Raw genomic sequence first — 24,394 nt, 5'->3', positions numbered from 1 at the left:
AGCAAGAGCTTGGATTTCGGGACAATGTTAGAAATCACAACTCTCCACAATGATTCCATATTCTCCATTTTGAGCATAAGCTCTCATAGTTTTGCTTTTGGTTTTCTAAAATGCCTCATATTCCTTGCTTATAAACTCATGATCATCCTCTAAATTAGCCACCGTGGAACTCGCTCCCAACAATCCTCAACAAATACATTGTAGTAGAAGGTGGAGGATCTTTTCGTGAAGAGCAACCTCAGTGATCAGGTGAATTGGCAGCCGGAGTGAGCGTGAAACATGTCCTAATGACGAGTCTCCTTAAGCGAATAGAAGTTTATTCATTTGAAAATAAGAGGATACAATGTTTAGCCAGCTCCGGGCTACTGAAAAGAATATGGGATTAATAGTAATTCAACACAATGACATTCTGTGTATGAAACATCAAAAGGCTAAGCTAATAACTTATGTATCCCTACTAAAAGGCAAAAATCTTGACTCTCTTAGTTTGGCTTGGTCGAGAGAGACAATTAATAAGAATATGTTGAAGGGCAGAATTTGCATCCTTCAATCACAATAATTGACTGTGTAATCAGATCATAAGCTTCTCAAAGCCGCACTGTGTCTAGAATGCATATCTGTATATGACCTCTGCAACACCATCTTCATCATTGCTGGGACCAATTAAGTTAGCAACAGCCTTTGTTTTCTCTGCTCCATTGCTCATAGCAATTCCAAGAGATGCCAATTCCAGCATCTCAATGTCATTTTCCCCATCTCCAATAGCCATTACCTACAGAATTCAAGCAGGTTAAGGTCCAAGAAAGACACTTTGGACGTGGCGCGTTAGGGAAGAATTTTAGCTTACCTCCTCGGAAGAAACTCCCAAATGATCGAGCAACAATTTTACTCCGCTACCTTTCGAGGTTCCACAGGGGACGATCTCAAGCATATCTGGTACAGCCTGAACAACCGAGGCGTGTTCCCCTGATGCCTCTGACCAGTATGGTCGAAGGACGCGTGAAACTCCCTCGGCAGTGTCCAAGAAAAGAAGTTTCTGTATGAGTTCACATGTTAAAATAAGTCATATGATTGCTATGGGAACCAATGCTGGGCTTATTCACACATTTTGATAGAAAGTATGCTTTGATGCTGAATCGTTCCTCATTTCTTTCTTTACTAATACACAAATGAGAGGGAGGCATCTCAGTCGAGAGCTTACCTGTATTTCAGCTGCAGCCAAAAGATTATCAACCGAGGACATGACCTCTGCCTGTAATACACAACCAATCAACATTCAAATCGAATTGGCTAAACAATTCAGTTCTCAGTAGTTAGCCATGTAAACTGAATAATCAGGAATTCCGCTTTCGTTTTTACCAGAGAAATCCGGACCATAAAATTTTTGTCTCACTTTATCATTATCTACTGAAAAGCTAGAAATATATCTCCTTTCGACAGAAAGAGAATGAACGTTAATTTGATCTTGATCCTTGTAGAGTGAAAAAGGGACTATACTGCATCCGCACGAACCTCCTGATAATATCCATAAATGACTTGTTTTTGGTAAGAGATGGACATTACTATATGTAAATTCGGGTCCATGGTACACATCAGTACTCTAATGCATTTCTCCCTCTAAGTCAGAATAAATATGTTTTCGGACCCTCTCTTTTAAATTAAGAGTGTATGTTCACGCACGAATCTCCACCTTTACAAGTACAAATATCACATTTACTACATATAAGACTTAGAACCATGACAAAGATATGTTCAAGTACCTTGGGCTCATGGTATATAGTGTGCAATGCATCAGTAAGTGGATGATCAAATAGAGTTAAGCAACGGCCTTCACCAAATGCAATCAGAGGAACATTCTTCTCTAAAGAATAAAGGCATGCCTGCACTTCAACAAACACAAATTTAGGTATCATTAACAAGCATCTTGTGTTAAAAAACCTTTTCCTTTATTAGGTTTGTTAGTTAACCGTTCATAAAACTATCATTATTTTCGGTGATTCTTACGGTTTTTAGTTTCAAACCGTACATAAAAGAGAGGGCAGCTAGCTGAGTCATTTTCTTTGGCAAGCATAACTACATGGATACATCTATTGTAGAATGTTTTGTGCTCGCATGGCTTTAATCCCCAAGACTCATCTTTAAAAAAATTTACTTAATCGTCATTGAAACTGCTGAATAGTACGTACAGCAAACAGCACGAGACGTACCTCTCTGCAGATATCTTGATCTAAGTTCCGCCTATAAATTTCCTTGCCTTGTCTACCATAAACAAGTAGTCCCTATCACCAAGGAAGGAAAGAGAATATATAATGCATAAGATTAAAGTTGGAGAAAACATAAAAGTAAACTGAAAGTTAAAGCCAGTCTCCCAACGTATAATCCAGATCTTCCATCGCTTGATGACACAAAGATCACCATTACAAGACATAAAAGCACCTCAAGAAAATTCCTAACATATAATCAAAAGTAGCCATGCATCAACTTTAGAAAGAAACATGAAGATGTTGAGGATTGTTGGGAGGGAGTCCCACATTGGCTAATTTAGAGGATGATCATGGGTTATAAGTAAGGAATACATCTTCATTGGTATGAGGCCTTCTGGGGAAGCCCAAAGGAAAGCCATGAGACCTTATACTCAAAGTGGACAATATCATACTATTGTGGAAAGTCGTGATTCCTAACATATGGTATCAGAGTCATCCCTTAATTTAGCCATGTCTATAAAATCCTCAAATGTCGAACAAAGAAGTTGTGAACCTTGCAAGTGTAATCAAAAGTGACTCATGTGTCGAACAAAGGGTGTACTTAGTTCGAGGGCTCTAGAGAAAGGAGTCAAGTCTCGATTAAGGGGAGCCTGTTCGAGGGCTACATAGACCTCAAGGGAGGCTCTATGGTGTACTTTGTTCGAGGGGAGGATTGTTGAGGATTGTTGGGAAGGAGTCCCACATTGGGTAATTTAGAAGATGATCATGGGTTTATAAGTAAGAAATACATCTTCATTGGTATGAGACCCTTTGGGGAAGTCCAAAGCAAAGCCATGAGAGCTTATGCTCAAAGTGGACAATATCATACTATTGTGGAGAGTCGTGATTCCTAATCGAAAAAGAGATAAAAAAGAAAAGAGGAGGGAAAAATAGAAACCTGTAAGAAAACTCCTGGAGAAAATTCAGACACGGCACCATCTTTTCCAGCTAAACCTGCCTTCTCCAAAATGCTTATTACTGCTGGGCGGGCCTAGTCCATGCATTAAATCTAACCATTATTCCTTAAATTGTGAAAATAAAGCAATAGCAGATGAAAGTTACAAGAAAAAAAACTACAAAAACACCCAGACATTCAGTGAAGAGTTAAGAACAGAACATGGAAAAACAGTTGGAAAACAAGCTTAAGGTCAATATCCTAACAATCAAGCAAAATGTCATACCTTTCCAGTAGCTATAACAACTTTCACACCTCTTGACAAGGCCTCCTTCAGGGCCTTGACAGTTGTTGGAGTAATTTGACTTTTACTGTTGAGCAATGTACCTACATATAATTCATATACTTAATACAAGTCAACACCACAGGTCGTGGAATAATTTGGATTCGCCTCAAGAGGGCTCTTACCATCCATATCACAGAAAATATAGCTGAACCTTGGGCGGTAGAATCGGAGACTTCCTTCTTTTTTCCTGTCTTTAACATGTGAATAGTAAGAACGTACACAGAGAACATGGTCTTACAACATAAGAACAGTAACAAATGTACAGAACATAACACAGCTTAATTATAATCACAAAGGAATTTTGGTGCATTGGTGCAGTCATTAGTAGAACAATAAAGCAGACTACTATAATTACCATCTGAAACTTCTGCAACTGAGTTTGAATTAGTTTCAGCATCAATTGCACTCTGAATCAGCCCTTTCCCTTTCCACTCTAAACTCTTCAAAAGTAGTTCCTCCTCCTTTTCCATTTCTACTTCAGCCTCTTCACTAATCTCATGATCAAATCCCAAAAGATGCAACAATCCGTGCACCTGTACAAACCCCATGGAATGATGAATTTCCTTTGCTTAGTTGAGTTCTTGATAGTAAAAATTTCTCAGGAGGCTAGAAAAGAAAAAAGATGGTTGTTTCAGTTTGGTTGCCTTTCTTTAAACTAGATTTTGGGCATACTTTTATACCGACTGCCTTTCTTTCCTTTCACATAGTTTTGGCATTCCTAAATCAAAAGAAAATGGATAAGTAAATCACTCAACTTTCCAGTTTTAGGAAATGAATCCTTGGACAGTTTAATTCCCATCGCCTTGAAAAAACAGGATTTGAAAATTGAAAGCCTAGTGATTTCTCCTCAAGGTGGATGGCGAAAATTTCCAAGAAGGTCAAGTTCTTTGTTTAGCAGGCTTTGCATGGTCCAGTTTAGAATACACATTAATGAGTTTCAAATGCTTGAAAATGAAGGATGCAGTGTGAGAAATGTGCTAATGATTGTGATATTGGGCCTATTTTATGTGTTGCATGGGAATGTGAAGCTTGGGAATAAAATGTTTGTGTATAGATTGTGCAAGAACTTTTAATTTTGAAACCAAATCCCATGGACCCATCATGCCCGCATACTAAACGCCATCTTCGTCTTACACGCTCCCCTAAAGGCACGTATGCTATGTGAATAGTAGCAATGTTACTAGTTCTCAAACATACGGATGCAAGGACAAAATTATTAGCTTCTATCTTAAAACAAAAAGGGCGATCAAGTGACGAACCAGGAGTATCCGAATCTCATCAAGGAGTGTGTGTCCCCGTTCCTCCGCCTGCCTCGCAGCAGTCTCAACAGAAATGACAATATCACCTAACATAAGCTGAAGATACAAAAATCAGTCAATCATTTATCATTCTCAAAGACATTAGTCCGTACTCACTTCTACTCAAGTTCTTACAATTGGAAGCTTCAGTTCTGGGACATGCTGTGACATGGACAGGACATCAGTGGCATGATCCTCGTCCCTCCATTCTTTGTTAAGTTTACAAATAAACTCGTCGTTACAAAGTAGCACGGACATCTCAACACTTTCAAATAAACCAACATCGTTTATTGAACTATCTCGAGTTTTGTATTGTGAATCCTTTAAATTGTTGAAAGCTAACTTCAGAGCCTTGGGAACATTCAAACGAAGCATTTCTGCAATACTCTGAAGCATTCAAAAAAAGGAAAGCTATCAGTATTAAATGATCAATAAAAAACGAACCTTGCAACAATGCAGAAGAGATCAGACATGAAAAACTTATTTTACTCCTAATTCTTGACATATTCTACCGATCCAACTTTGATATCTTAAAGCATCAATCTCTCAAATATTCTAACGTCAAAGCACTTGTAATCAAGAAGTAGAAATTCGTATCCACATATGAAATTATTGTCGTCTAGATGCATTTGGTGCATTGCACGTTAAGCAGCTGGGAGAAGCTATGTTCTAAAACCGTTGGGAGAAGTTGATGACACAACTGAATTTCATAGCTTAACTGCTTTTTTCGCTCTCATTTCCCTAAGATTTCTTTTCTAACCGTCCAAACCACTAGCAGATATTGTCCCCTTTGGGCTTTTCCTTTCGGGCTTCCCCTCAAGGTTTTTAAAACGCGTCTGTTAGGGAGAGGTTTTCACCCCCTTATAAAGAATGTTTCATTCCCCTCTCCAACCGACGTGAGATCTCACAATCCACCCTCCTTAGTGGTCCAACATCCTCGCTGGCACATCGCCCGGTGTCTAAAACCTCTCCCTAGCATACGTGTTTTAAAAATCTTGAGGGAAAGCCCAGAGAGGACGAAATCTGCTAGCGGTGGCTTAGGCTGTTACATTTAACGTAAAGAAAGTACAATATGATTCCTAGATTATTGCAATACCAAAATTAAATATAAGAGAGAGGAATGTGTCAAGTAGCAAGTCCACTTAGTAACGTGCTGCTCGTTTTCTTGAGTCTAAACAAAAGGAGGGTGGAGATTGAGAACAATGTCATTGAAAATTAATTCAACCTATAGACTCCTAGACGAATGCTAGGATATCATGCACAATTACAACATAGAATGCAACAGGATTGCCCAAAACAAGCATTCTCGATCCCTCTCATTATTACTCTTCCCACCATCATCATGAAATAAATTCTTTTATGAACGTATAATCAACAACAAAAAAATACCGAAAAAAGGACAGTGTAAAATGTACGTGAAGAAATGGATACCAAAAGTTCAGGGTCGTCCGGCAACTTTTCTTCGATACAGATACTGACGTTGAGCTCTAATTCCTTTCTCTTGGTTTTGGGGACTCGTCTCCTCACCTTTCTATACTCTCTTTGCCCACAGAAAATCCTTCCACAAGGCCTCTGTACCTTATTGTATGTTCCCGACAAGACGTAGAAACTCCGAACAAATTGTGGAAATGTTATTTTGGTCGAAATGCGGTCGTAGCCATTCGCTTGACAAACAGGCGGCAAGTGCGAAGAAGATCGCCATGAATGGAAACTTTGACGGTTGGGAGAGACAGGGAGATGGGCAGCTAGCGCCATGTGAACCCCAGAGGAGAATGGACGGTGGGAGGCGCGAAGAAGAGGGGACGCTCGGAGAAGCATGTAGGATAAGAGATACAGAGTGGCGCTGTCGTGCCGGCTTTGGGTATTGCCTGCTTTGTTTGCGAGGATGTTGGAAGAATGTGATTGCGCCCACCCAAGCCTGAAATTGAAGAAGGGATCTTAATGAATCAGGGCTTTCCTTTTCTTTTGATATTTAGCCCTCTTTTTTCACTTCTATGTAAATAACGCCTCCACAAGCCCACACTTTTGAGCTTTGTCTCTTGTTTTGGAAAATTATCATTAGTTCCCTTGTTTCCTATGTGTTAATTGACACTAATACCCTTGTTTCGTATGCGTTAGTGTGGAGATTCAAACCGAGGTATTGGTGTTTCAACGCTAAGTTGTTAGTATTCTTATTTAGAAAAATTATTGAATGAGGTTGTCAGAACGTGACTATCTCTTTGTAACTATTGGACTAAGATTCGAGAATCGCTCTAATAACCATAAGATATGGATTTTAAATACTTTTGTAATTCTTTCCCAAATATCCAATGGGGCTAGATGTCAAGGTCATGCTTGTCCAAGGTGTGTTGCCTAATAGCTACATGTCGAATGTCCCTATCATACTTGTCCAAAACGTGTTGTTCATGGTCGCAAGCCTGTTCCAAACCCCTTTTACATGTTTCCATCTTACATAGGTTTTTACTGTTTCATTCTATGTCAATATGGGGTGTATGACCGGTCACCAAAATCATGTCTGCACGTACAAATGCTAAAATACCCAAAATGTACTAAAAGGGGATATGACTAGTTGTCAATTTTTCCTAACTGAGTTATATGCTATCAAAATCGTTGTCGCCTACTCGCTTTTAGCTTATAACATTGTTTTCTTTACAATTATTTGAAACGTATTTTCTCACACACGTTTTCCAAAATGCTTATCTCAAAACATGACTTCAGACTCGAGCACACGCCGACATTATCCATGAAGTCCAAACTTCACATAACTGATTTGTTCACTGTGTTTGAACAAGTATCACACAATCGTTGTGAGTCCACCACATTAAAACTGCGTCTTCCAATCATTCTTCTCTTGTTTCTGTTCTTTTAATCAGAACTTAGAGGGATGCAGTAAATTCCCAAGAAGAATTCACAACCAGAACTCGTATTTCAGAATATACAGAACATAAATATGTACACACACGGTAGCAGTTGCCTCAACCTTGAAACCCAAGGCTGCGCTTACAGGTTGCAGCTAGTAAAATGAAAACTTATATGGGAAAATCCTAACTTCGTATCACTCTTTGGCATAAACTGTCGCCATTGCTGCTCAAAATTGCTGCTATTCTGAGCCAAGACTTGGAAAGATTTGACAAGAACATTTCCAGTACCTTTCAGAATTTTGAAAGGAGTTTCACTTCATTTCAGTGGCAACAACAGCATTCCTTAACACACGTAGCCTCTTCACAGTGGAAACAAACATGCTGCATGAAAATGAAGCCCCATAAGCCCACCATACAAAGAAAGCGAAAGTTATGACTTAAAAAAGGTTCCTGTTTCATAAACTGAACAGCAAGCAAGGAAGCATTGTAACCGTCTAAACCTACTGCTAGCAGTTATTGTCTGTTTTGACCTATTACGTATTTCTGTCAGCCTCACGATTTTAAAACGCATTTACTAGGGAGAGGGCTCCACACCCTTATAAAGAATGTTTCGCTCCCCTCTCTAACTAACGTGGGATCTCACAATCATTCTAAATTCTAAACAAGAAAGTAATACTAAAAGGACTCCTTTTCCTAAGATTGTATTGGATTTGGTCAGGAAAATGATAGTGACATGGGCTACAAGATCAGTGGTGGGAAATGCTTACTTCCATGGGACATCACCAACAAGCATCCTGTCCCCTTCATTATCATAGTAAACTAGAGTGTACAGCCCGTTTTCGTGTTTGGAATCAGATAACGAGGTCGTTTCCTCCACCTTTCTCCCATCTTCAGCTGCTAGATAGTTTCTCTGTGCTGTAGTTAATTAGGAGGAAGAACATAAGAACAAGTGAGCAGTAATTTCAGCAATAACAACTTAATTTGAAACTTAGTCTTAGTTTGATTAGCATTCGGTTTTTTGTTTTTGGATTTTGAAAACTAAGCTTATAAACACAACTTTCACGTATAGGTTCATTTGTTTTATTGTCACACCCCAAGCCCATCGCTAATAGTTGTTGTCCTCTTTGGGCTTCCCTGGGAGAGGTTTCCACTCCCTTATAAAGAATGTTTCGTTGTCCTCTCCAACCGATGTGGGATCTCACAATCCACCCTCCTTCAAAGCCAGCGTCTCTACTAGCACACCGCTCAATGTCTAGCTCTGATACCATTTGTAACGGCTTAAGCCCACCGCTAGTAGATATTGTCCTATTTGGGCTTTCCCTTTCGGGCTTCTCCTCAAAATTTTAAAATACGTCTGCTAGGGAGAGGTTTCCACGCCCTTATAAATAATGTTTCGTTCTCATCACTTTCTATCCCATATTTCAAAAAACGAAAACGAAGCCAAGTTTTGAAAACTATTTAAAAACTTGTTTTTGTTTTTGAAATTCGACTGAGAGTTCAAATGTTTCCTTAGTAAACGAAAAAACTAAAGTAAATAAATTGGGAGAAAACAAGCGTAAATTTCAAAAGCTAAAAGACTAAAAACGAAATCATTATCAAGTGGACTTACTAGTTATCATTTACAAAAGAAATATGCAGTATAGGACAAAATATCGATTGAATGCAGGGCATTGAAGGATTACCTGCAAGAAGACAGTGGAAGAGTTCGTCTATGCCAGCAGACAGTTGATCATAACCATTATAGGCTTGGAGATTCAGTTTTCTTCCGATGGGAATTCCATCCATACAAACTTTTACAAACATTTGTCCGTTGGAACAGTGAGATAATTTTGAGCCATTCTCATCCTGCAGAGCCTCTTTTGACAACACAAGAGAGTTAGGCTTTGAAGAGCGGGGGCCAGCAAAGTTCTTCCTGAAAGAACGAATGGGAGGCCAACCAACGGCTGATGCAACTGAAGCCCTGCTGACAAGATGTTGAATTCCTTGCAATTAGCAACTTAGCATTACTTGTTTCCTTGAAAAACTTCAAGACATAGACGTTTTGAAATTAAAACTAGTTCTGAATGAGAAAAAGGCCCAATTATAAGTAAAAGCAAATATGTAACGGCCTAAGTCCACCACGGGTAGATATTGTCCACTCTGGCTCGTTATGTATTACTGTCAGCCTCACAGTTTTAAAACATGTCTTTTAGAGAGAGGTTTCCACACCCTTTTAAGAAATGTTTCGTTCTCCTCTCCAGCGTCCTCATTGGCACACCGCTTAGTGTCTGGCTCTGATACTATTTGTAACAATTCAAGCCTACTGTTAACAGATATTGTCTGTTTTGACCCGTTATGCATTGCCATCAGCCTCACGGTTTTTAAAAGTGTCTACTAGGGAGAGATTTTCACACCTTTATAAGGAATGTTTCGTTCTCCTCTTTATCCAACGTGGGATCTCACGTAGAACGAAGTAATAATAGTCGGGAGATAGACCATATCAGTGACATGATATCCATCGCTTAAAAAAGTAGAGTTTAATATGAATGACTAGAAAACAGGACATAAGAGAAGATAAGCTGACTAACCTTTTGTCATGGTGTTTAGGTTCAGATGATTCTGCAGGAACTGACCCATTATTGAGACATGATTTCCCAGTTGAGTAAGGAAACTCAGCTGTTTTCAAGCTGCATGTCTTTGATGGCTCCTCTGACACCAAGTCCAATCTCTGAGGCATCAACAAATGTTCTAAATATAACGACTGTGATGGCTGAGATAGCTTCTGGGCTTCCCTCTGAAAAGCTGAAGATGGTAAGGAAGCACCAAGACAATGAATGAGAGGAGCCACCTTCTCAGCTGTTTTCTCAGAAAAAACCAGCTTGTGGGGTCGGAATTCATCACAAAGCGCCCTTTTGTTGCTTCTAATGTTCAAACAAGAAGGAAAGAGCTTAGCAGAAGAGAGATGGGATTCATCACTTTCATGGCTAAAATTCAAGCAGTTACTTCCTTCTGCAAGCCTGTCTTCTCCAGGCAATCCAAGTCTAAGCTCAAGTTTATTGTTCTCACTAACAGAACTCCCAACACCAATTCTATTCAACTCCCATTCCCTGTCCCCAGAAATTAAGTCAAGAAGCTCAGGACGCCTGCTCATTGTGATGCTTGAAAGACAAATCAATTGCTGTGATGCTTCAAACCATCATCTCAGAAGCCATATATATGAGAAGAAGCAAAAACAGAGAGAAAATTTGGATGAGGACAAATATCAAACAGGTGGTGTGCATTAGTTAAAGCAAATGCAAAAAAGGCAGATAAGGATAGGGGGTCCGGGTAAAAGGGATAACTACGTTAGATCACACTTGATTTCCACCCTAAACTTAAAATTCCCAGCAAAAAAAGCACCCAAAAAGCACTAAGAAAATGGTTAAGCCATATACCCCACCATCTTTACGAGAGCAAAAGATCCCAAGAATGGTTTACCACATTGAAATGTTGGAAGAGGTGGTGGAACTGGAACGTGTTGAGCCCTTAGAGGAATAGGAGAAGCTCTGAAACGATGAATCATTTTGGCTCAATCAGCACTAAAGATAGAAACTACTGAGCTTTCACATGGCAGATTCGTTCAAGTGCGAAGAACTACTTGAATTTGCTCTCATGAATATGACATAACATAACACAAACCTATATATGTCAACCTCCACCAAAACGTGCCATAAAAATTTATTCTCTTTTAAGAACGCCAAATTTATTTATTTTATTGGCATTGTTTATAGAGCCGTTATCCTACAGCTAATAGATATTATCCGATTTCACCCGTAACTTATTGTCGTCAGTCTAAAGATTTTAAAACGCTTATGCTATAGAGAGATTTTCACATCCTTATACCGAATATTTTGTTCCCCTCTACAACGATATAAAATCTCACAATCTATCTATTCGAGGCCAACGACAAACTGTCTAGTGTCGGACTCTTATATCATTTGTAACAATCTAAGCTCAGAGCTAAAAGATATTGTCTGTTTTGGTCCGTTATGTATTACTCTCAATTTCACGATTTTAAAACGAGTTTAGTAACGGTGAGGTTGGGTCCATATTTTAAAATTATTTATAAAAATACATTATTTAAAAAAAAATTAATAAATGAAATATAAAAAATTAAATAAAATAGTATATATTAATTATAGTTGAATTAAGCTACACAATTTGTTTTTAATATTTATTAGTTTTTCTTTGTATTTTAATTTTCAAGGATACCAAAGAGAGACAAAACAATAAATACATTAAATATATATATATATATATATATATTATAATTTTATTACTTAAATTATAAAATTAATCTTTTGATTATTTTAATTTAATTTCTATAATTTACTTAAACATCCATATTAGTAAGAGTTAACTATATTGTAATTTTTCATGAATTTAATTAAATCATACATTTTTTATAAAACTTTTAAAATGTATAATTAACTTAAATTTATGTTACAAAGTAAGAAAAAAAAAAGTACTATTGACTTAGGGTATCATAATCGTTGAAGTCGTTTGAAAATTTCTTATAAAAAAAATCTATCGATAGAGATGGAAATAGAGTCGAATCTAAAATTAATAGCAACATCATACGGAAGTGAATATCATCATCATCAACATCTAATAAAGTTGTTGCACCAATCCTCGTGGCGGACCCCTACATTCCACTTAATTAGATACGAATTTATATAGCCATTATAATTTCCCACTTTCGCTTTTATTATAAAGCCTTTTTTAGCTTTTAATATGCTCGATCTTTTTTTCTCTAATGATTTTGTAAAAGAAAATGGATTTATACGAAAAGATTGTGACCAATACAAGTCCTTATCCTATTTGTTCGATAGAAGTATCCTATTATAGAAGTCAAACTTACTGCGTTTTAACTTTTGGCTTGTCAAGTTTGATTCATCTATGAATAGGTCAAGTCGTGTGTGTGAGGTCTTTTCATATTAGAATTGTTTTGTACCGTGTAAATTTAAAACCATATTTGATTTGAGGGTTTGTTGTTGCGTAATAAACTAAGGCCATTGTTAGGAGATATTGTTTGCTTCGACATCTATTAGGGAGAGGTGCGTACACCGTTGTAAAAAAATGTTTTGTTCTCCCTCTCCAATCGATATGGGATCTCGCAATGGACTCCTCTCTCGGAGGTCCAGTATTATTGTTGATTTGTTGTCGTCGTTTGTATTGAATGACGACAAAACAACGAGGGAACGAGAAGAAATGAAGAAATAGTGAAAAAAAAACAAAAAATAAGAGAATTTAAACACGGGGAAGAGAAACGAGGAAACATAAATAAGGGTTTTTGTGTGGCTTTATCTGTAATGTCCTACATTGGTTGTAGGAGTAGAACAAAATACCATTTATAAAGGTGCGGAAAACTTCCCCTAGCATACGCGTTTTAAAGCCTTGAGGGGAAGCCCAAAAGGGAAAGTCTAAAGAGGACAATATCTGCTAACGGTGTATTTGGGTGTTATAAATAGTATCAGAGTCAGACACCGGATGATGTGCCAGCCTTCTCGCTATTTCTCGAAGGGGGTAGACATGAGGCAGTGTGTCAATAAGGACGCTGGATCCTGAAGGGGGTGAATTTGGTGGCGGTCCCAAAAAGAACAATATCTACTAGCGGTGGATCTGGACCGTTACCTTAATTTTGGGTTAAGTTCAACTAGGTGGACGATTTTTAAAAAAATTCATAAATAATTAGAAAAAAAAAGACAATTTTGAAGTCTTAGTACACACAATTTAATATACTAATTAATTAAAAAAAAGTTTAGAAATGTCAATGTCCGGTCAAACAGATAGGTATAAAAGTAATGTTTAAATATTTTTTTAGATATTTTAAAACTATAAATATCTATTAGACGCGTGGTTAAAAATTTATAGACCAATTATACAATTTTAAAAAATAATATTTTTTAGCCTTTATTTTATTTTATTTTAGTTTGGTTTATTTGTAATCATAAACCCATAAAAAGCCCAAAAGGCAACGAAGGCGGGGATCCGTCCAGCCGGCCCGTTTGGATATTTCTGATCGACGAGGGAACTGCAAATACTCCTCGGTCCAAACACCAAGAAACAGTGGAGCATGGAGCGTCTCCGGCCGAGGGACAGACAGATGTTTTCCGGGTTTACGAAGGGCGAGGTAGGTATCTCATTCATGTCTCGTAGGATCTGAGCGCTTGTTTGATTATTTTGGTGTTGCTGGATTTACAATATCAAAGTATAATTTTGAAGTACGGTCTCTCATCGTCTATGCTGCGTGACACAATCGCGCTTTCGAAGGCAGCGGACTAGCGATTGTGCGGCACTCACTTTCCAGCAACAAGTGAGTTGAGCCTATTTGTTCTTGCGTCGCCTACGGCCAAGCGACGTACGGTCAAGCCTCTAGCCTCGGTTTTAAAAGAAGGTTTTAGAAAACGAGGAGAGAGAGAGATTTGAGAAAGAGAGATTTTAGAAAGAGACGTTATATAAGCAAGCAAGAGAAAGATAACAACGGCTTAGCATATATAACCTTGGGTAGGGAGAAGTTGACGACTAGTCATATCCCCCTATAGTACATTCTGGGCCATTTTAGTTCTGGCAGGCGTAGACATGATATTTTTGAGGTGTCATACGCTTTAGAATTACAAAAGGAAAAACACTAGAATGAAAAGACATGACAAGGGTTTGGCTTGTCATGGGCATGCGGCCATGGGCAACATGCCCTGGACAAGCATGACCGTGACACTGCGCAGGGTATTTATATGCATTTTGTGAACTATTGATGTTTTTTAATGATCGTGTCCGAAGTATGTTTTCATGTTTAGTCGTGCAATGGAAGCTACAACGTAGCTTGTTTTGATGCGTGAACTATTGCATAATTTGTAATATTACCTCATAGTTGATGATAAGTGAATGGACTTCATTTTATGTTTTTCGACTACATGTTCTTTCTGTTTCAACATGTTTCATTAGCAAACAGGAAGGGTTTAGTGGTGGAGTTTTTGTTTTTCTTTAATTTCTGTTCTTTGGTTTATTGGCCTCATCGGTGTCCCGCCGTACATTGGTTCCCTAACTCCAACATTTGAAGTATTAACTTACCACTGTTCTGTACCAAAAGCTTGACGTTGGGGCATATTAAAGCTTTTATTTGTATTCTTCTACATTTGAAAGGCGAAAAGAGGGAGAATTACAAGTTAGGAGTCAAATATTTTGGCTACCTATACTGGAAAAGGATTACTATATCAATGTCATCTACCTTAGAAAGCAACTCTCCTTAAACTTATTTGAGTCACAAATTGTATTCAGAAACATGCCCTTGTACAAAACAACAAAGAGCAAGTGAATCTTCCTATTTTTTTTTTCGTCACAATGAAAAATAGTTTTTGCAAATGTAAAGTTGAGAAGGCAAGAAAAATAATTTTCCCGGTTTCTTTTGTTTTTTAGGACTCCTCCTGTGCGTGTATTTTGATTTCCACCAGCCCGGAAGCGCTCTTGTTAATACCCCCGACTCTTTGCCTTCTTTTTTTGGTGCACTCGGAACAATGTTTTCTGTGTGGTCTCATGCTTGTATGCTCTTATCATCCATCTAATTGAAATTTTTGCCTTTTATTAAATAAAAACAAGCCTTCTGAGAAGCAGAACTAATTACGTATAACTTGTTGCTTTTATTGTGTTTTCTTCAAATGAAAAAAGAGTTTTTTAATAAATTTTATTTTGAGGATATTCTGGACTCTTGATGTCATATTTATTTCTTTTCTTTCATTTGGTACCTTTACACTGAATCCATTATAAAATATACTTTTGCATCAATTTAGAATTTCCTTTTGGATTGAGAGCTTCTTGTACATACTTCTTATAACATTTTAGTTTTCCCATCCCACATGGCTTTAAACTTTGCAAACAGATAGCGAAAATGGAGAAATTGATAGAGGAATCAGGAGAACAATTGCTTGATCGAGATTTTTGTCAAAAAGTTACCAAACGTTTCAAGTGAGTATCATTTTTCTTGTTATCATAAAACTTTTAATTAATCTTTAAATATGTATATGACGTATGTATAATGTTGAGTTCTCTTGTTTGACATTCCATGTCTATACAGTCGGTCCTCCGGTCGTGCTGGGAAGCCTGTAATAAAGTGGATGGAGGTTATCATATTGTTTATGTTTTTTCTTATTCTGTTTTTTTTTTAAATTTTTTTATAAGTAATATTCTACTTCTATTGTTGTATATCTTGCGAATAGGACTTGATGAACCTTTTTTTATTGGCCTTTGGAAATCGTTGTGGAGATTCTTGGTAGAGAGAGAGATTCATGGTGGTACCAGCTTACATTGAGTGTTCACACATCTTAATTTTCAGGACGTCTCCCTTAATTTGATTAGTGGGCGTGTCCTCCAACCTTTGGAGAAGGATAAAAGGGCAAAGAGTATTCTTATTGAACATTTCTTAGATTTAAACTCTTGTAGCTACTCTATTCTTCAAACTAAATCCAATTAGGAAGTCCTTGGGTAGTTCCTTGACTTGAGCTTGGGTGATACCTCCTCCTTCCTTATTATATATTGGTTTTGCTACATTGAAGTTCTACGTTTCCTAGTGGGTACTTTGGCAGGGTACTTTGGTAACTAGTGGGTATTTGGAAAGAGAAGAATAAAAAGTTTTTTGAAGCTTGATTTTTCAGTGGGGTTATGTTTGGAGTCTTGCATCACTGCAAATCTCCCATAATTACAACAGTAGAGTCTTATATGGGTGTCCTGAGATGTTTCTTTTTTTTTTTTTCTTTTCCGTCTTCTCCGTATTTACTGTTCTTTATCTGATCTTTTGTATTTTCATGTTTGAGCAAAAAGGTTCTGGTGAAAAGTTTGTATCCATACAATGTTACAGGTATACGATTGGTTTGAAAGCAGACTGCAAGACTTCCCAAAAATTGAAAAGAGGATGTCTGAAATTCCCAAAGCTTGCCCTTCCAATAAGACTCAGGAAAGTTCTCAAGGCCCCGAAGGTAATTTGAGTTAAGGTTTGCTTCCAATGTTTAAGGCAAAGTTACTCAGCTGTAGGATAGTCTATTGTTAAACGTCAGTTCCTTTCTACTTATTACTCTAACCGCAACCTTCATACCTCTTCATTTGGACATATGTTTACAATATTTTCATTTGGAACAATTTGAATGATGCTTTCAAGTGATCTAAAATTTGAATTTATTGAGAATATGTTAGCCTCCAATAGAAAATGTTCGTTCTTTTTCATTGATGAGATGAAATCTAAGCAATTCGGTGCAACAGAAAACGTTTTTTGTACAAAAGGAAAAAGGGAAAATGTCTCCCCTGAGGGCTAGTAAGTATTATATGGGTTCGACATATGTGAGATACAGGTAGGGGTAGGTTGTATTTTGGCAAGGTTTGTGCGTAGATAGTGGCTAGCCTCTTGAGTTGGTTTAGACATTATATCATGTACGGTGTGCATTTGCACCCTCTTGAGCTCACTTTTAGTAATTAACAGTTTTGTCCTAACATTAATCTACATATTAAGAAATGTTTAATTTCACCCGCATATAGCTGCATTTCCATTAAATAAATGCACTAGTGCAATGCATGGAGCAGGGGCAAGTTGAGGCAATATTTTCATTTGGTATTTTGCTTGCCCTTGGACTTGAGATCTTTTGTCCTCTCTTCCACGGTCATTTTTAAGATACATTTTCTTGATTGGTTGTTTATTACTGTAGTTATATTGGTTTGATTATTTAATTGCATGTTCCCAAATTTTTTTTTTTTTTTCCTTCCCTAGTTTTTCTATTGTGTAGTTGGACTATTTAACATAGAATATGGAGCTAACTACCATAGGTTGACCTGATGGTCATTGAGAGGCTAGTGTAAAAACACAAGGTATTTTGGGGTAATGGGTTCACACACACGGTGTTGAGGTGTTGTAACTCCTACATAGGATATTAAAATTGTATGAGTTTCTTTACAACTAAATATGGTAAGGTCAAATACTTGTCGTGTGAAATTAATTAGTGTGCGTAATGTGTAGTGGATATTTGCACTCCCTATTAACAAAAAAAAAAAAAGAAAAAAAAAAAGGAATTAGACTGTGTTTTTTATTGTATTTTATAATCTTTTTATTGAAATTAATTTGTGCAGATGGGACCTTTTTCTTTTGCTCCTCCACATGCTAATGACCTTTGTTTAAAAGCAGGCAAAAAGAAACCAGATTTGTCAGAGTTGGAATTTGAAGCAAGGTCTTCAAAAGATGGTGCATGGTATGTGAAGAAAACACTGCCATTAATTTTGACTAATAAAGTTGGTTCTGTTTGGTTGGGTGCATCTTTTGGGTGCCTGTCTCTATATTTGCTCTGATGGTCTTTAATTGAGCTAAGAAACATATGCTTAAATTCAGTCTTTTACGGATTGCATATGGCTCGCTATGGATATCAGCAGATAGAAGAGTGAGCTATCTAGATAGACGGGCTAAGTTTAACGGTATCTTTGAGTTTCAAATCTGACAATTTCCTTCTTTTCTTGAGCATTTTTGGGGTTTGATTCAAAATTAAGCTTTCTTTTGCCTAACTCCGTCTTGGCCATAGATTGAGTTGGAGCCTTGGAAATAAGGAATAGGAGTTTCAAGGGAAAATATATAGGATTGATTGGAAGTGTGGGATTGGCCTTGTATATTGTTTGTAGTCGGCTCCCTCTCTTTATGGAGCTTCTCTTGATGACGGGCTCTCTTAAACTCCTTGGCTTCCCCTTCCAGATCTGATGTCTGGTCCTCTGTAGTATTTCGTTCAGCGGCATCTTTGTTTCTGATCACAAACAATCTCTATAAATCGTAAACAAAAAATAAATGCACTATGAAGTAAGAATTGGGAAGTTATGACACACATTGAATTGCATGTCCATGTAGCCATTTAAAATCATACTATCAGTGTGATTACTTTGTAACTGCTATTGAAAAATCACTTTTGGTTTACTGCGATGTTAATTTGATTCATAAGCACGGTTGTTTTTTTAATAGCATATGCAGATTGACATGTTTCAGTATAATATCTCAAAACAGCATGCCTCTTATTCAGTCTTCTCCTCACGACAAGCAGGCTGCCTGTTGAATCTAATTAGGAAATTTCTTCTGGGTATCTGAATGTAAATTGTACTGGATTGAAGGTTGAATGTGGTGGCTAACTACATGAAGGAGATGATTTTACTATGAAAATCTTTTACGTTCAGGTTATTTAAGGGGAAAAAATAATACAGAAAAGAATGAGAACTCTACGTTGGTTTTAGATGAATCTTTATTTATGGTTTCTGCTTGTTTCTTAATCCATTTCAATTTTTTCCGGGGTTCTGATGACATTCCACTAATATTTTGTAGGTATGATGTTGCTATGTTCCTTACACATAGATTTCTTAGTTCAGGCGAAGCTGTGAGTCTTGGAACCATCACATTTTTTTTCCGTCTTGTATTATGATTTATCATGCCTTCCATGATTTGTTGACCCAAGTGAGCTCATTGTTCACAAAAGGCGTCTAGGTTTGAGGAACACGCTTAAGTTATACATGTATTTATGTATGTGATATGAGTATCTGAGTATAATTGCATGCTAGTTTTCAGTTGCGGATGGAATGTATAGTTGTCTGATTGGTTTGCCGATTCATTAAAGGAAGTGCGTGTCAGATTTGTTGGATTTGGAGCTGAGGAAGATGAATGGGTCAACATAAAACAGTCAGTACGAGAACGCTCTGTCCCTCTAGAACATTCAGAGTGCCAGAAGGTGAAGGCTGGGGACCTTGTACTCTGCTTCCAGGTGACTATGCAAAACATTCAATTGTTCATTTCTCAGTAGTCCACTTCATCTTAGAGTGTTACAACATTTTTAGGAGAGGAGGGATCAGGCAATCTACTACGATGCCCATATTGTAGAAGTCCAGAGGAGAATGCATGATATTAGGGGCTGCAGGTGTCTTTTCTTGATTCGTTACGATCATGATAGCACCGAGGCAAGTATATCATTTTCTTATACTTTGTCAATCGTAATTTCAGCTTTTGAAGGAATTCTCACACACTTATCCATCCAATTACCAGGAAAAAGTTCGTTTGAGAAGATTATGTCGCAGACCGGCACATCAATTCTAATCTGTCTTTGCCATCGATTCATCACCTTTCCATGTGTCACTCCAACATCTAAGCTGGAGAGTGAAGACATGGAATGGTTTGCCTCAGAAAGCACAATAGCTCAAGCTAGTTTTGTCTGTTCTTTCAGCAGGTTGAGGTAATGTTGTATGTAAAATTTCATAATAGAACCGGTTTCATGTTTTCACCGTATTGCTTCTGTAACCATGGCATCTTTAATTTCTTCCGAAGACGATAAACCTCGGGGACAAGAATGGGACACGCACATGTAATTGTTGCAGATACTCGTCTCTGCTAATCGGGCAAAGACGAGTTCAAAGTTTATGTAGGCTTGCAAATCTCTGTCCTAACTCTAACCAGATTACTAAAACATATTAGAGTATATTAATGAATGATTTGTATGATGATCTTAGAAAGAAAAAAGGAATTTATAGGTGTAAGGATGAAGGGGTTTTGCTTTAATTGCAGGGCTGGGGTTGAAGTTGAATTAATTGTAAAGTGAAGGGGAGGGGGAAGAAACATGAGATGCATTTTGTTGGTTTGATGATTTTCGTTTGAAGGGGTTATTTATTTCAGCTTCAGGGTTCATTCAGCCCATAGTTTTGGAACAATACCATCTAGTTTCTATAGTACAAACTGAAAGAACAGTGATTGTAATTAAATTCAGTTGCATACCATCTGCCCTTTTTCTTTTCATTGTTGGTGGTGAGGGACTTTAAAAGTTTACCCTATCACTTCTTCAACTGCATCTCTTGCACTTAAACCCCATCCATATATTCTCTCTCTCTCTCTCCAACTTCTCACTCATATAACCACCCTTAATTATGTGTTTTGAGATTGTTTTTAGCTTCACACTACTCTCCACATATTTGATTTTGTGTTAGATTTTTTTAGTTGGACAAATACACGAGAGGACGAGATAGGAGGTTCAAACATCTAATCTCTTAGTTCAAAGTACATGTATAGGATACTCAAATTGGCTGATCTTAAGAGCAACTCATGTGAGTCCGATAAGTTTGATTTATACTTGATTTAGTTTTTAGAAGATTTAGTTTGCAAGTTTCAAATTTAGGAGATAACGTCTAGATATTTAAAATCTAGACGATTTTAGAATGGTAAGAGATAAGATGTGTGGCTTGCCATTGTTTAGCCTCGACTACAAATACCTCTTCATCCTATTAAGTTTTTCATCACAAGAATAAAAAAAAAATAAAGTGGAGTAGTATTCTCCGGAGTATATTGTATGTACAGCTTTCAATCGAAGATATAATATCTTAATCAATTGAGTTACGCTCGTATGAGAGGAGTCGTATGAATGAAAAAAAGCAGATGCCTAAAAGTGAGGGGATTCACATAAATTAATGAAGGGTTTTGGGTATTAAGAAACAAAAAGTGAAAGGATAAAAGCAAAGATACACGCCCGTGAAGAAGAAGAAGAAGAAGAAGAAGGGGTATCATTATTCAAGTTAGAGAGCCCATATGAATGGATTTTAAGTATCATTATTTAGTGTGCGTCTCTTTCTGCAATGCATGGCAGTGGACTTCACGGAATCCTTATTCAACTTAATATCTCCCTATTCTCTCCCCCTTTCTTTTTGTGATATCCATGCAATGGAATCCACTTTCTTTTTTTCTTCTAAACAAAGAACAAAATCCTTCCAACTAAATAAAGAAAAAGATTAGGTAAACAAACCAATGGCTACCATAATCGTATTTCAACACTCCGAGACTTGAACCGTAATAACTAAACCTTATCTGTTAGTAAATATTGTCTACTTTGCCTAGTGTCTGCTTAGGGAGAGGTTTTCACGCCCTGGATAAGAAATGCGTCGTTCCTCTCTCCAAGGTGGGATCATTGATCACTCCTTTAGAGGTCAAGCATCCCACACCGCTAGTGTATGACTCTAATACCATTTGTAATAACCCAAACCCACCACTATTAGATATTGTTCGATTTGACCCGTTACGTATCGTCATTAGCCTCACGGTTTTAAAACAATCTTTGTTAAGGAGAGACTTCCACACCCTTGTAAGGAATGCTTCGTTTCCCTCTTCAACCTACGTGGGATGGGATCTCACGTCAACAAACCTAGAAGAAATTTGAAAGTCATGAAAGAGTAGAATTGGGTCAAATTTGTGATCTTTCTTCCTTTCATTTTCTGGTGCACGAGTGAACCAGCTGAAAGAACCAGTAATATTCTAGAAAACAACCAATGGAGCTCCACTTCCATGCACTACTTCATCCACCAAAACTATGATTTCTAGCTTCAATTTATCCATAATCTTGTTCATGATCATAAAAAAATTAATCAAACCCACTTCAGGCTAATTGGGATATGATCAACTGCTCATATATTTGTATGTTTAAGAGATTAGATTAGATTAATTTGACATGAGGAGATTATAAACATGCTTGATCTAGGAACAACATTAAATCACCTAGTAGCTGGCTGGCTATACATAATAGAGGCTCGTGAATCCCTCACGAGAGCATAAATATATATATATATATATATGAAATGTGAGAAACCCTTGAAATTAAATACAAATTCATGGTCCCATATGGCATCTCCATCAATATCCAAATTGCAACCCAAATTCATTGCGTAATCCGATGGAGGCTAGTGGTGCCAATTTGGTCATTAATGATATCAAAAAGTGAGCCCAAAATGCAGATTTTAGTCTCTTCCCGGCTATCTATTAGCATCAGCATCAGCCACACGCATGCTAATTGCTATATATAAATGTAAGCTCAACAGAAGCTTTCTAAAAACTTCAGTTTTTGGTTCACATTCAAACCAGATTCTTCCTCTTCCTATTCGTATCGTTCCTGATGTTTGCACAATCATTTTCTCCAGCTACAGGAGATTCATCACTTTCAGTCATGCAGGTATATATATATATATATATATATATATATATATGTAACAATCATTCCCAGTTGTGTGTTTTTTTGTCGATTCGGTTCTATAGTTTTAAACGTTTCGATTCAAGTTGTTCGTTTTAGTTTAGTTCCTATGATTTTGAGAGTTTCGATTTCGTTTACATCAATTTTATGTTTTTATGAATCAAGAGGACAACACAAAATGTGAGATTCTTCATCGATTGAAGAGGTAACAAAACATTTCTTATAAGGGTGTGGAAACCTCTCCCCAGTAGATGCGTTTTAAAATTGTGAGACTGATGGTGATACGTAACGGGCCAAAGTTGACAATATTTGTTAGCGATGGGCTTGAGCTGTTACAAATAGTATCAGAGCTAGACACCGGGCGGTGTGCCAACGAGGACGCTGGACCTCTAAGGAGAGTGGATTGTGAGATCCTACGTCGGTTGGAGAGGGGAACGAATGAAATATTCCTTATAAGGATGTGGAAACTTCTCCTTAGTAGACGCGTTTTAAAACTGTGAGACTGATGGTGATACGTAACGGCCAAAGTTGACAATATTTGTTAGCGATGGGCTTGAGCTATTACAAATAGTATCAGAGTTAGACACTGAGCGGTGTGTCAACGTGGATGCTTGACCTCTAAGGAGAGTGGAATGTGAAATCCCACGTCGGTTGGAGAGGGGAACGAATGAAACATTCCTTATAAGGGTGTGGAAACTTCTCCTTAATAGACGCGTTTTAAAACTGTGAGACTGATGGTGATACGTAACGGGCCAAAGTTGACAATATTTGTTAGCGATGGGTTTGGGCTGTTACAAATAGTATCAAAGCCAGACACCGGGCGGTGTGTCAGCGAGGACGCTGGACCCCTAGGGAGAGTGGATTGTGAGATTCTACATCGGTTAGAGAAGGGAACGAACGAAACATTCCTTATAAGGGGTGTGTAAACTTCTCTCTAGCACACACATTTTAAAATCACGAGACTAGCGGCTATACGTAGACAATATTTATTAGTGGTAGGCTTGAGCTGTTATACAAAATCAACATGAAAACCAAATTCTTTTAGTTATACACTTTTCAAATACTAATCAAAACCCTTTTTCGAATTCTGGAATAATATTTGTACCAATTTGAGCATAGGACAACTGCCTAATCATCAACCTGAATACAAATAAATGTATGTTTACACAGAACGAGCAACAAGTGTTTCTTTGTAGAGCGGTATCGGATTTAAGCAAGGAGATCGAACGGCACAAACTGAGCATCAACGAAGAAGTAGAAGAGATGAAGATGAGCAGAATTGAAGAAGAAGAAGAAGAAGTAGTCATAGAACAAGCTGAATGCAGGTGCTGTGGGCTCAAAGAGGAGTGCACCAAACCCTACATTTTAGAGGTCCAAACCTTCTTCTCAGGGAAATGGGTTTGTGGGCTTTGCTCTGAAGCTGTTAAAGAGAGAGCCTTGAAGTTCCCAGACATAAGCATTGGGCAAGCTGTGGAGTTTCACAGGGAGTTTTGTGATGCATTCAACGCCACCACAAGGCTTAACCCTAAACTCTCCTTGACCACTTCCATGAGAAGGATTGCTAGAAAAAGCTTTGAGAAACGAACCCATGATTCCACTGATTTTGGCTCTTCTTCCAATAGGCTCTCTCGAAGTGTCAGTTGTGATCCTAAGATTGAGTTTGTTTTTGAGTAATCATACGTTGTTGTGTGTTACTAATCATTAGTTTGCTGAAGTTTATGGTTTGGTTTTATA

At 37.6% G+C, this 24,394-nt stretch overlaps 4 protein-coding genes across 9 annotated transcripts; 2 read left to right on the top strand and 2 right to left on the bottom strand.

The window, feature by feature from the left end:
- Positions 1-306: 306 nt before the first annotated feature.
- LOC111443143 (endoribonuclease YBEY, chloroplastic) lies at positions 307-6,724 on the bottom strand. The gene is made up of 12 exons (XM_023080810.1): positions 6,214-6,724; positions 4,918-5,169; positions 4,744-4,839; positions 3,840-4,017; positions 3,607-3,675; positions 3,425-3,525; positions 3,142-3,234; positions 2,208-2,279; positions 1,761-1,880; positions 1,202-1,252; positions 848-1,036; positions 307-772 (listed from the first exon to the last, which is right to left on the bottom strand). Exons 1-12 carry the CDS (start codon positions 6,598-6,600, stop codon positions 605-607), a joined length of 1,776 nt encoding a protein of 591 aa, XP_022936578.1. The 5' UTR covers positions 6,601-6,724; the 3' UTR covers positions 307-604.
- On the top strand, positions 3,711-20,448 carry LOC111443145 (protein SAWADEE HOMEODOMAIN HOMOLOG 1-like). 5 transcript variants are annotated; one of them, XR_002710442.1, is made up of 11 exons: positions 3,711-3,715; positions 7,339-7,341; positions 13,730-13,794; positions 15,501-15,623; positions 16,513-16,630; positions 17,769-17,887; positions 18,994-19,045; positions 19,283-19,426; positions 19,500-19,619; positions 19,705-19,891; positions 20,221-20,448. XR_002710442.1 is itself a non-coding variant. In XM_023080814.1 (11 exons), the coding sequence occupies exons 1-11, from the start codon at positions 3,713-3,715 to the stop codon at positions 19,753-19,755; spliced, it is 789 nt and encodes a 262-aa protein (XP_022936582.1). In that variant the 5' UTR covers positions 3,711-3,712; the 3' UTR covers positions 19,756-20,192. The 5 variants fall into 5 exon arrangements, 4 of the variants coding, with proteins under 4 accessions (XP_022936582.1, XP_022936583.1, XP_022936581.1 ...); XM_023080814.1 differs by lacking the exon at positions 20,221-20,448 and adding an exon at positions 15,733-15,778 and having other exon boundaries at positions 17,824-17,887; positions 19,705-20,192; XM_023080815.1 differs by lacking the exon at positions 20,221-20,448 and having other exon boundaries at positions 15,538-15,623; positions 19,705-20,192.
- On the bottom strand, positions 7,615-11,262 carry LOC111443144 (auxin-responsive protein IAA16-like). 2 transcript variants are annotated; one of them, XM_023080811.1, is made up of 4 exons: positions 10,211-11,262; positions 9,326-9,606; positions 8,411-8,558; positions 7,615-8,024 (listed from the first exon to the last, which is right to left on the bottom strand). In XM_023080811.1, exons 1-4 carry the CDS (start codon positions 10,771-10,773, stop codon positions 7,955-7,957), a joined length of 1,062 nt encoding a protein of 353 aa, XP_022936579.1. In that variant the 5' UTR covers positions 10,774-11,262; the 3' UTR covers positions 7,615-7,954. The 2 variants fall into 2 exon arrangements, with proteins under 2 accessions (XP_022936579.1, XP_022936580.1); XM_023080812.1 differs by having other exon boundaries at positions 9,326-9,603; positions 10,211-11,259.
- Positions 20,449-22,549: 2,101 nt separating the features above from the next.
- Positions 22,550-24,359, top strand: LOC111443561. Its single transcript, XM_023081421.1, has 2 exons — positions 22,550-22,642; positions 23,831-24,359. The coding sequence occupies exons 1-2, from the start codon at positions 22,586-22,588 to the stop codon at positions 24,332-24,334; spliced, it is 561 nt and encodes a 186-aa protein (XP_022937189.1). The 5' UTR covers positions 22,550-22,585; the 3' UTR covers positions 24,335-24,359.
- Positions 24,360-24,394: the final 35 nt, after the last annotated feature.

Source organism: Cucurbita moschata, unplaced genomic scaffold, assembly GCF_002738365.1.
Source record: "Cucurbita moschata cultivar Rifu unplaced genomic scaffold, Cmos_1.0 Cmo_Scf00005, whole genome shotgun sequence".
NCBI classification, from domain to species: Eukaryota; Viridiplantae; Streptophyta; class Magnoliopsida; order Cucurbitales; family Cucurbitaceae; genus Cucurbita; species Cucurbita moschata.
The sequence above is the reverse complement of the archived record's forward strand: the minus strand, read 5'-3'. Positions and strand labels throughout refer to the sequence as shown.